Genomic DNA, 13,348 nt, shown 5'->3' with positions numbered 1-13,348 from the left:
TGTTCACTTGAACCGAGGAAAGTGCCGACCCACTGCACAACCTCAGGATGGAACCTGTACACCTGGAGCTTAATGAGAAGTAGACCATGATTTATAGAGTTGAAAGCTTCGCAAAGTCCAGAAAGACAATGTCCACAGTGTATCCCTTGTCCATGATTCTCTTCAGCAACTCCTCCATGACTAGAAGGTTCATAAACAAGATCTCTTCAGCACGAAGCCGTGTTGGGATTGAGAGATTTGCTCAGTTTGTTGAAGGTGGGACATCACTCTTTTCAGCAATACTTCCATGACTTTGGAGACAATAGAGGTGAGTGAAACAGGCCGGTAGTTTATAAGGTCTTCTATGTTACTATTCTTGAAGATGGGGCAGATTGTAGCAGCATGCCAGTCATTGGGAACGATGCCAGTAGTCAGAGACAAATTCCTTTAACAATTACAAAAAACATGAATCCAGATGTGACAAAAATACTCCATGCATAAGCAAATGGTTGCTTTATACAGATACAAGATACTGTCAGGTGTGGGTAGCTTTGCAGCAACCTTTGCAATAACCTCAATCTATTTCAGTTCATGTTGCATGTGAATGTTAATCTGAGGAGTTTGCATGAAAAGCTTTCAGGTATGGCAATCAGTAGTTGGGAAGGTTTCTTGAAATTAAGGAAAGAATTTAGTCTTAGTAGCATGAAAATTTATGTCATCCCTATTCCACTGAAGTTTATATCATCAATCATTCTCTAATTTTTCAGCCATTACCTTGGATATGTGTGTACATTCGTTTTCCTCTCATGTCTATCATAGAGCATGGTGTCATCAGCAAATATACCCATCTCAGACACAATTTCATTAGGGTGGTCATTTATAAATATCAAGAATAATGAAGGTTGAAGGACCAATCCCTGAAATATTTATATCATGCTGTTTGAAGGATATCGAGGACAACCTGGATTTTTCTCTTGTCTAAGAAATATATGATTATATTAAGTATTAATCCAGTAATACCGTATGATTTAATTTTCATGAGAAGCCCATTGTGCCACATTCTGTCAAACGTTTTAGCTATATCAAGGGCTACCGCCTTAGCCTTCCCTGCTGTATTATATATGCATTCATGGATGACCAAGATATCTGCTATAGAACGAGCTTGCCTAAATCAATACTGTTGGTTGGAAAGACATTTGATATTTACAAGTGCACTAGCGTTTGATTGATTAATGATTCAAAGATTTTAGTGAACAGAGGAAGGAGTCTAATAAATAAGTGGGTTAGTTTTTTCACAAACTTGTACCGCAGAAGAAATTTTCCAGCTGTTTGGTAAGCAAGATTGGTATTGTAGAGTTTAGGGACTACAAGGGCTGCCTTAGTGGAGCGTTCTTTATTAGTATAGCATAATGTGTCTAGGTGTTTTATAATATGACAAACATGAAAAGGGGGTGATTTTCAGATCATCGAGCATGGCTTCTGTCCACAAAGGGAAATTTGGAGTGGTAGAGTGGGAGCCTTCTTGGTTTCTGTGAGAGCAACCTCATAGTTGTTGGAGAGTGGGGGAATTGTTAATTGCCACTTATGTACTATTATAAATTTTTCAGAAATCACAAGTTCCTAATTTCTATGGCTCAATGCATTTTCTAATGATTTCAGTATGCCCTCCCTTGGCTGTAATATTACATCTTCGCTGCACAAGTGTAGGTAGGAGAGACTACCAGCGAAAATGTGCCATCCAGTTCTATTCCAGCAAATGAAAACCTATAGGGGAAAATCTCCATGTGATACCGAACTGTGTATGGGCTAATGGTTCTTATATCCCTTGAGTAGAAGTATTGATGGCAGGATAATACAAAGCAAATGAAAAGATTTGAAAACAAAAATATATTTTATATATTTTGTTTTTATTAAATATATTTTATATATTCTGTTTTTATTAAATATATTTTATATATTCTGTTTTTATTAAATATATTTTATATATTCGTTTTTATTAAATATATTTTATATATTCGTTTTTATTAAATGTATTTTATATATTCTGTTTTTATTAAATATTTTATATATTCTGTTTTTATTAAATATATTTTATATATTCTGTTTTTATTAAATATATTTTATATATTCTGTTTTTATTAAATATTTTATATATTCTGTTTTTATTAAATATATTTTATATATTCGTTTTTATTAAATATATTTTATATATTCTGTTTTTATTAAATATATTTTATATATTCTGTTTTTATTAAATATATTTTATATATTCTGTTTTTATTAAATATATTTTATATATTCGTTTTTATTAAATATATTTTATATATTCGTTTTTATTAAATATATTTTATATATTCTGTTTTTATTAAATATATTTTATATATTCGTTTTTATTAAATATATTTTATATATTCGTTTTTATTAAATATATGTTATATATTCGTTTTTATTTTTTTCAACCAAGTAACGAAGAAGAGAAAAAAGAAAGAAATGAATAATACAGCAATAACAATGAAAGTCACTCAAATTTCTTGATTTCAGGACAAAATGTCGAAACGCAAGGTTCTGGTGGCTACCAAAAAAAAAATAGAGGTGGCTATGTGTGCCAATGCGCACCGATTCTAAAGTCACTCAAAATTCAAATTACAATTTCAGAAGGAAATAACAGTCCACCAAGTTTTTGGGACAACTGATCAAAGTACCGAGATTAAACAAAGAAAAAAGATTTCTTCAATAACATTTTTCCTGATTGTATATCCAGATAGATAAAGTTCTCAGATATTCAATTCTATTTTATCATCGGCCCCCAAAACATTGTGAAACAACTAAGGAAAGATAAGGATAATGGTCCGCAATAAATAAAATTAACAAATAATACTCATCTCAATAATGAATTCCATTCAGTTTGGACCCAACCATGGAAGATCAGATAATAAATCAACATGAAAACTAAAAAAATTCAACCTTGATCGCTCTTCGGGGCCTGTGGCACAGTGGATAGAGACGTTGAATCTCTACAATTCCAGGTGTCTGAAGATAGCAGTTTCAATCCTACCCAAAACGTAGTGAGACGACAACAACTATGGAAGGCAGTAATTGCAGTGGATGCAGTTAGGAGATTCAGAGTTCCTATCCCATCGCGGTTACCACCTGATAAAAGCCAGAGGAAGAGTTAGCCGAAACGTTGTGAAACAACTAAGAAAAGATGAGGATAATAGTCCGCAATAAATAAAATTACTCAAATAATATGTCAGATCCACAACGCTTGAATAATATGTTGAATCTATCTTCCGGTGTTAATCTTGTATTGCATTCTACCCTTGTGTGGAGACATGCACACTGCAATAAATGTGTACTCGTTTTCCATTCATATCTTTCAGAGATAACATTCGATTTTAATTTGGCTTTTAAACTATTATGAAATAATTCGTTTCACACCTTATTGAGACAATTAGTTGTTTATTTTTTTCTCCTCTATTTCGAGATTGTTTTCATAGAAATAAAAATGGCGATTTTTATTTCTATTCATTCTAAATGACGGTCGGTCAGAGTTGATGCCATCCTTTCCTGTTAAAGGTTGATTACAGACTCTTTTCATAGAAATAGAAATTCTCATTTCCATTTCTATTCGCCTTTAACAACGGTCAGCCAGAGGTGATGCAATCCTTCCCTGTTGAAAGTTGATTCTAGACTGATTTTTAATTTTAACACTCGCTTGCTTGTATGTGGCATCCACCCATACACCCACACTTACACACCCAAAGTGAAAGGATTAATTCGATTGGACGGTGGTTCGTTGCCAGACTGAGATTCTAAAAATATTTCAGGTTCACATGCTGCAACTCTAGCTATTGGTGATGACACCTGATGATGCTTAGAATAGGAATGTCACAGTAGCTATTTTATTTTTACAATTATTTCTAGCATGTATAAACTTTTGCCTATTTGTATTTATAGCAAATGAATCGGTGGGATGCATACTGCCTTTGTGCAATGGCAATTGCACAATTTGAACCATTGGGGAAAGTGGGGCTTGCTGTAGAAGTACTATGTGGGAACATGTGCTTCATTTGCACACTGTTTAGCAGAAAGTGAAAACTTACTACTCCATGGGGCATCAGGTTTTTTAAGTATCTTGTCTTTTTGCGCAGTAGCTCCTCAACTTGATGTCAAGAATTTAAAGTGATCAACGCAGGAGGCTTAGAGATACAACAAGCTCTGATTGGTGGAACAAGGTTATGTGTAGGAGATAAGGAACATTTGAAATAGAGTTACGTGAATCAGTTGTTTCAAACTAAGTTGTTGCATGTTTAGTTGCATAGTTGCACTGCAGGTGAATAACAGGCTTGTGATATTTGATGAAGACAAACGAGTCAGAAATGGGAAATATCTCTGATTTGGACCACTCAGTATTCGACTCATCCGCTTAGGATTAATTTCTCTTCAGACAAAAGTTTATGCTGAGAGATAAAACCTCCAAAAAGTCATAGTTTTTCAGAGACCAGGTTCCTTTACAAAAAATAATGGCCGACTAGATATTGGCACTCAAGACAGTGAGTTTTTATGTCCATAGATTGGAGTCAAATTAACATTTTCATATCTGGAAGATTTTCTATTAATCCTAGAATATATATATATATATATATATATATATATATATATATATATATAGATAGATAGATAGATAGATAGATAGATAGATAGATAGATAGATAGATAGATAGTTGATTTGAGGGGATTTGTGTGCCTCTCACAGAGAAATAAGTTCTTGGGATTTAAAGTATGCAACTGATGTGTTAAGATATCTTATTTGTAAGTTTATTATTTAAAAGGAAATATAAACATTGTAGCTTGCAAAAGAAGAAAACTAGATTTGAGTGGAAGTTGCCATTTTTATTTGCAGAGAGAATTCTTGTAGCACTAACTGATACTACACAATTGACACAGCAATCAGTGTTAGAATTGAACAACGACTTTGGACTGACACAACGAACAAATGATTATGGTCTGTGTCATGAGCGGACATTCCTAACATGTTAAAAGGTAACAGAGTTTCTTGATTGCAACCTGAAAGCAAGATAATGAAAAATCTGCAACTTATCCTAACCTGGACAGATGGGTAAAGTACAAACAAATTAATGCTGTGAATATTCAGCATGTCTGTGTCTTTCCATCCACCTGTTACAAAGAATGAATTTTCAGAAGGTTAGATGATCGCACATTGGAGGCCTAAATGGATGTTCCAACAAAGGGAGATAACCAATAAAAGCAGATAATTATTCATCCCCACTTTTATATTTTCTATCATAGATTTTTCTGGATCTTTTGGCTAGGAACAAAGTATAGTATCTGTTTTAATACTATATTTCATCATTTTTGTCCTCGTTTAGTGGAGAATAAATCCTTCTAAACTGAGGTAATTTTAAGTTTTGTTCAAATCCAGACTGCCTCTTTTTTGAAGAGCTGAATTAGTTATTTTTTTTCTTTAACTTTTTTAAAATGAGCTATTTTTTTACTTTACATTACAGGTAAAGCTGAACTATTAGTCTACAAAGCTCTTCCCTACGGTCCAGTCATGGAGACTCTGTTATATCTGGTTCGTCGGATGCATGAGAACAAATCTATACTGGATGGAGCACGCCGGGAAAGAATTTTAATTCAATTGGCACTTAAAAGCAGAATCTTTTTTATTTAAATAATGGTTTACTGAATATCCAGGAATTACAGGATTAACGTACAAGAAAAAAACAACAAAAAACAAATATAGTAAGGCAGTTATTTAATATTCGCAATTCGCTTCCATAGAAATGAAGTTCAAATGAGAGGGAAATTTATGAAAGAAAATAAAAAAAATATAAAGAAATGCATATTTATTGAAGTGAACTGCAGCTAGAAAAAGATGAGTGGATTTAGTTGTGATTTACAGGTCTTGGGTTCACATGCTGTCACTTTCAGGTTTGATTGCAATAATCACCGTTGTTATAATTTTAAATTACCCTTATTCCCTTCCTTAGCCCCTTTGGATTTATCCCTTCCAGGGACGCTCAGCGGTAATAACATGACATAGGTTATCCCCCTTCCGCCAATTACAACACTGTATGAAAATCACAGCGCGTGTATTCTTTGTTAGTTAATAAAACCTATATCAACGGTTTACCAGTCTCTTCTCCTTTCTCATATATTTTTTCAGTTTATTACAACAAAAAAAAAACGGTTTATTGTAAGTATAAAAACAATAAAAAAAATAAGTGTTTCTGTTTAATAAATGTTAAGGTGAAGTTTATACAACCATTTTATTTATTTCTTTACTTTTAGCAGTCATTAATGTCTACAAAAGATTGATCGAAGAAGTTTGTATTTGAAGAAATTTTTAGTTATGTAGAATTGTATGTGAAATTTAATTATTGTAATCCAATGTATGATGATATATTAAGCACCTTCAAAAGTCACCACAGAATTACCCCACCCAGCAAAACGATGTAACTTTATTATAGATTAATATTATCAGTATAACTTTTGTACCATTTTAAAGAAGAAAGGCAAAATAAACCAGTAATAATTAAAAAAAAAAATTTAATCGTACGAAAATAAAGAAATTGCGAGACGAAAATCGTGTTTACGTAATTGGCGCTTTAAAATAACGTTCCCATATAGTAAACATTTTGAACGTAAAAACATACCCGTGTTTAATAAATCTAGCAAAAATCAACTAATGGTCAGATTTTCGTGAAATTTTCGATACTTATCCATTTTAGAATGAAATTACATATAAAATACAGTTTCCGTAAAATATACGAGGTAAAATAGTAGTGCGTGTCCCCCCCCCCTATTTATTTTTTTGAAATTTGAACAAAATATATTTAAATCTATCGACATTTCTATTTATTATGAAACATAAGAGTTCAAATAACTAAAACATATTTATTTTTTAAAAATTTAAATACACGTATTGAACAAAAAATTACCTTGAAGTTGCAATTAAAAAAAAATGATATAAACTTAATATTATTATGTTTATTTTTTTTAATAGCGTTTTTTCGAATTAATATATACTATAATCAGTTGAACTGCCAAGAAAAAGAAATTTCCTAAAAATTAATTAATTTTGAAAAGATTAAAATGATTAAAATTCCATTATTTCAAAATGTTCCGTTACAACATAAATTTTTAATTAATTGTGTTTAATTTTCTTTTTAAAATATTAAGTTTTAATATAAACATGACTCTTGTCAGCTATTTTATCGCCAGATTAAAACCAATTTAAAGATATTATTGCACAAATATTAAGCATTTTGTAGGCCCCCCCTCATATTTTGTTTGTCTCTTTTTACCGAACAAAATATGGAAGCACCTAGGTAACCAAATGAACATTCAGTAAAACCGTATTTCATATTTGATATACAAATGTTTATTATATTATTAATCGTTAAACTGTGTAAATCTTAAAACCTAACAAAATTATAAAAAAGATCAATTATTAATTGCAGTTTGAAGATAAACAAAGGTTTTAAAAATCATTAAGGCGCTTCTGCTTTTCCATAGTTCGTATAGTTAACACAAATCTGACGTCACGGAAACATGCGATCCATTTTTCACAATCGTTTGGCAGACCCTATGGTAAGAGAGGGATAAGCGGCCACGTTTGATTTCGAGATTTGTGATTATGCAAAATAGATGCCGTTGAAAATGTCTAATTATAAGGAATGGGATTTTTACTCGAAGATCTAACTGATCTGTTTGGATGCCACGTCGTTTGACTTGAGAAAAGGAATAAATAAATAAATAAATTTAAATTCGAATTGTGGCAGGTCAAATTTCTGGGGTATCTAAGGATTCGGAAACTACACAAAGTAGGTACGGGCAAAATGAATGCCGATGCTCAAAATGTATAAACATTTTGACCTCTCCCTTTACTTAAAAAATCACCAAAAAAGCAGGAAATTAACTAATTTTAATGAAATTTTCAGTATTTATCAAATAATGATCGCGGAATATAATGAACTAATTATTTTTATTTAAATCTTGGAGGTATATATGCATGCAGCATGCACATGTGTATGAGATGCATATGTTTGGCCCGCATGTTGACGGCACATAGAATTAATATATGCAGTTAAGTTAGAGTTCGAGGGAGACAGCCAGAGAGAGAGAGAGAGAGAGAGAGAGAGAGAGAGAGAGAGAGAGAGAGAGAGAGAGGGGGGGGGGGGGCGAGTTAGTGCGACAGACTGACAGAGTTAGCCAAAAACTCCTTAGGAAGTGGAGGAAAAGACGGCACAATGTAGCAACTAAGTCAAACATTGGATTCTCATTATTCTCATCACCAGCTGGAAAAATAAATGTCTTCATATTTTTATGTAAGCCTTTGTGTTCGTTCGCCATTTCAACCAAGGTAATGTGTTTCATCTTTCAAGTTAATATGTATCATCACGTTGCCCCATCGTCCTGTATAAAGAATTTATACATCTCCAGTCCTGCTTTAAGAACTGTTCATTAACACCCTCTCTTCACATCTCTCAGCCTTCTATTATAAATGTCGTCGCGTCCCGTTATGTTCACCCCCTCTATGCAACAATCTTTCACAGTGCCTTTTGTAATAGTAGACACTTTCTATATTTAAATACGAGTTTTATGAAAGTGAAAATATCAATTTGTAAACACAATGAAATTTATGAAGGCCCTGTAAAACAAATGAAACCAAATCCTGATCGATTTTATGAATACAGGTTATATAGAATGTATTTGGTATGTGAATTTAGTATTTATTTAGATAATAAATTCACATATCACGATGAATACATATTCAGTGGTGATTAAAGTCAACTGAAAAAGCCTCGATGGAAAATAATATGAATGATTAATTATCTTATTATTCAGAGATTCGGGTTAGGGTTAGGGTTAGAAGACTTGTTATTGAGGTATCTCCTCAATTATCTTTATGAAATTACTAATCGTAACAACAGCTGCTGATCGGATTAAATATAAAAAGGGAAAACTTAAATGAGGAATCGTACTGTGAAATGTGACTCACACTTATCGTTTCTCCTTTCACTCTTCTAACCTATTACCATTCTTCAATGGTTGAAGGTTAATTAAAGTGGAAAATTTAACTGCCATTCTTGTATTACAGGCAGTTGCTGTCCAGACGTTGATACCATAACAACCAGGTACTTCCAACGCACACCACAGTTTTAACCTCCGCTGTAACACAATGTAACTGTAATTTAATTTAATATTATCATCCTAACTTTTTTACCATTTAAAAGAAGCTTCAAATAAACTGCTAATATTTAAAAAAATTTTTTTTACAGCATACAAAAATAATGAAAATGCGAGACAAAAATCGTGTTTACATTATCGATGCTTTAAAACAACGTTCCTATGCAGTGACGTTTTTGAAGCTGTAGACATACCCATGTTTTAAAAATCTAGCAAAAATCAAATAATCGTCATATTTTCCTGAAATTTTCGATATTTATTCATTATTAAAGTTAAATAATAAAATTTTCGATATTTATTCATTATTAAAGTTAAATAATAAAATTTTCGATATTTATTCATTATTAAAGTTAAATAATAAAATTTTCGATATTTATTCATTATTAAAGTTAAATAATAAAATTTTCGATATTTATTCATTATTAAAGTTAAATAATAAAATTTTCGATATTTATTCATTATTAAAGTTAAATAATAAAATTTTCGATATTTATTCATTATTAAAGTTAAATAATAAAATTTTCGATATTTATTCATTATTAAAGTTAAATAATAAAATTTTCGATATTTATTCATTATTAAAGTTAAATAATAAAATTTTCGATATTTATTCATTATTAAAGTTAAATAATAAAATTTTCGATATTTATTCATTATTAAAGTTAAATAATAAAATTTTCGATATTTATTCATTATTAAAGTTAAATAATAAAATTTTCGATATTTATTCATTATTAAAGTTAAATAATAAAAGTTTCGATATTTATTCATTATTAAAGTTAAATAATAAAAGTTTCGATATTTATTCATTATTAAAGTTAAATAATAAAAGTTTCGATATTTATTCATTATTAAAGTTAAATAATAAAAGTTTCGATATTTATTCATTATTAAAGTTAAATAATAAAAGTTTCGTTAAATATTTTTTCTTTTCAGGTGTTCTACCCACCCCCATATTTCATGTTATGAAAACTAAACCAAATAAATGAAGGTCGATAAAAATTTCATCATTTTTTAAAGCTGAAAATATCAAATAATTAAAAAAAATAGTTATATATATATATATATATATATATATATATATATAGTGTAGTGGTCACATAACTGTTCTCACATGGAGCATTTACCTCAGGTGTAGGATGATAATGTGTGGCTCATGTATTAATGTGTCCAGAAAGGCTCTTTTTACCCTATCTATGGAAACTGTCTCTTTTTTACCACTAATGTCGAGGATAAAAGTCTTATCCGTGCGTGAAAGCACGCGATAAGGACCAGTGTAGGGTGGAGTTAGGGGAGCTTTTACTGCGTCCTTTCTAAGGAGCACGTGAGTTCTTGTTGATATGTCTTTCGGGACCAAAGATTTTATAGTCTGTTCCCTAGGGTGCATCGGTGTTAGCTTACTAAGATAGGCTCGTAGTCTGTTGACATACAGAGCTGAGTCAGTTGTTGTATCCTCTATCGGGGTCACCGTGTAAAATGGTCTATACAGGTCAGGAGATACATAAATCCCTGACTGACTGGCCAAGGTCCAACCAAGTCTATGTGAACATGGCTAAACCGAGTGTCTGGGGTGCTGAATGTTCCAAGGGGTGCACGGATATGCTCGTGTACCTTTGACTTTTGGCAGGATACACAAGAACGTGTCCAGGCAGTGATATCACGCCTCATATTTGGCCAGAAAAATTTAGCTGTAATCAGTTTCACTGTGGCTTTGCATTCAGGGTGTGCCAGGTTGTGTAAAGTGTCAAAAACAACTCTATGATGAGTTTTTGGAACAAATGGTCGAGGTGAATCCGTTGCGGTGTCATAGATGATCTGTGTGTCCAAGGTAGGTACGGGCAGGTATGCAAATTTGCAAGTCGCAAATTCAGGTGACGATGGATCCAAGGTGTCACAGATGATCTGCGTGTCCAGACTAGGCTGGTCTAAGGCCAGCTGCTGTAAATCGATATCCGATGGTGAGGACAGAGAATTAATGGGAAGGCGAGACAAGGCGTCTGCCGCTGCGTTCTACTCACCCGAGATATGTTGGATATCGCTGGTAAATTTCGAAACAAAATCCAAGTGGTGTGTTTCGCGGGGAGAATATTTGTCCGGCTTAGAATGAAGTGCATATGTAAGCGGATGGTGATCAGTGTAGATCACAAATTGACGACCCTTGAGCGAATGTTGGAAGTGTTTCACTGCAAGCAGTTCACGGCCAAACGTGCTGTAATGTTCTGCCGGTTTCAGTTGTCGCAAAAAGTATGCGAGAGGTTTTAACTGTTGCTGGTGCTGCTGTTGCAACACTGCACCTACAGCTGTGCCTGATGTGTCAACGACCAGTGAAAACTGGGCATCGGGTACAGGGTATGCAAGTAGAGATGTTGTCGCTAGTTTTGTTTTCACTTCATTGAAAGCTTTGAGCTGGACCTCATTAAGTGAGATTTGTTCATTTTTCTTCTTCCTGTTATGTAACAGGTCGGAAAGAGGAGCTAGAAGGCCCGCACAGTGTGGGATAAAGCGTCTGTAGTAGTTGGCGAAGTGAAGTAGGTGGTTGAAGGTCTTGCAGAGCCTTCACCTTTTCCGGTAATGGAGATATACCGTCTGGGCTGATAATGTGGTCCAGGAAAACTAGTTACGAAGCACAGAAACTGCAGATACCAGGGTTAATCCTCACCTGGTATTGCTGAAACCGTTTGAACAGTAGGCGGAGGTGAGTGACATGTTCCTCAGGTGAAGCACTTGCCACAAGAATGTCGTCTATATAGTTATAGACGAAGTCCAAATCATGCACTACTTCGTCCATGAAGCGCTGAAAAGTACTAGCGGCATTACATAAACCGAAAGGCATAGTTAAATATTCAAACGCTCTGAATGGAGTTGTTACTGCCGTCTTTGGTATGTCGGCCAGATTTACTGGGATTTGATGGTAGGCCTTGACCAAATCTAGTTTGGAAAAGGTCTTACAACTATGCAACGAGGAAAGCAAAATCCTGTATGTGTGGGATTGGGTAACGATCAGGTACCGTCATGGCATTGAGTCGTCAGTAGTCTCCAGTCGTATGCGAATCTCCGTCACGTTTTGGGACCATATGCAAAGAGGAAGCCCATGGACTGGACGAGGGGCATATTATTCCCAACTGTAGCATATGATTGAATTCAGCCTTCGCTGCTCTAAGTTTATCAGCAGGGAGGCGACGAGGGTGTGAGAACACAGGAGCACCTGTGGTCTCGATGAGGTGTTTTGTGGTGTGCGTGGGTTTGCTCACCACGAAATTTAAGTTTGTTAACTCCGGGTAGGAGTGTAGCAACTCGTGGTAAGGATCATTTGAACCGGCAATAAAAAATACCGGGCAGATAGATGGGACATTTCGCATTATGCCAGGGACGGAAAGTTCCGTACTAGCGTTTATCAGCCGGCGTCTGCGGATGTCTACCATTAAATTAAAATGATGCAGAGAGTCCACGCCTAGGATGGGGTAAGGTAAATCCGCTACGGTAAAAACCCATGTAAAGTCTCTCCGTAATTCCAAGTCCAGAGAACGTGAAATTTGACCGTACGTGGGTATGAGGGAGTGATTTACTGCTTGCAGTGTGATGGGTGAGACTGGCGGCTTCTCTGTGAGGAGTTTCAGAGGCCAAATGCTGCAAGCTGCTCCTGTATCAACCAAGCAACGTGCTTGGGATAAGGAGTCAATGATAAAATAGGCACGGTTGTGGGTGGTCTGTGGAGAATGTGGCGTGCTCAGTTCTCCCGACAATCGTTTCCCTGGTTCAAATACGAACAGGGCATTTTACAGCGCCGTGCGTCCTTGCCAAAATGACTATGATAAAAGCATAGTCCTGGCTTGCTAGAGTGACGGCGGTGATGTGGGGATGGAGAACGGCTCTTGTAGTGGCGTCGGGGTGAATGTGGCCTGCCCATGTTCAGCTTACTGACCTCTCTGGTGAGGCGTTTGATGGCTGTAAGTATAACCACCGATGTTGCTTCTTGCATTACCTTTCTATCCACCGCAGGGCACGCGGGTACTGCTGAGGGATCGCTGCGGTGGTAGGCTCTTTCACAAAATCCGTTACTTTATCCGCCGACGCTGCTACTACGTCGACAGAATGTTTCTCTATCATAGGCGCTAGTATTGCCTTTACTTGCACCGGCAGCCTTGAAAAGAAA

The 13,348-nt window shown here is 34.4% G+C and overlaps 1 protein-coding gene across 1 annotated transcript in view; it reads left to right on the top strand.

Annotated features, from left to right (window-relative positions):
* LOC145277837 (hydroxyproline dehydrogenase-like) overlaps positions 1-6,133 on the top strand; it is a 109,120-nt gene extending 102,987 nt beyond the window's left edge. Inside the window, exon 9 of the mRNA XM_080129762.1 lies at positions 5,508-6,133. Within this exon, the coding sequence (XP_079985888.1) occupies positions 5,508-5,674 (167 nt within the window). The 3' untranslated portion in view covers positions 5,675-6,133. The remainder of the gene's footprint in view (positions 1-5,507) is intronic.
* Positions 6,134-13,348: the final 7,215 nt, after the last annotated feature.

The sequence above is a fragment of the Euprymna scolopes genome, chromosome 6 (genome assembly GCF_053919585.1).
Source record: "Euprymna scolopes isolate OS-2025 chromosome 6, ASM5391958v1, whole genome shotgun sequence".
Classification (NCBI taxonomy): domain Eukaryota; kingdom Metazoa; phylum Mollusca; class Cephalopoda; order Sepiida; family Sepiolidae; genus Euprymna; species Euprymna scolopes.
The sequence above is the reverse complement of the archived record's forward strand: the minus strand, read 5'-3'. Positions and strand labels throughout refer to the sequence as shown.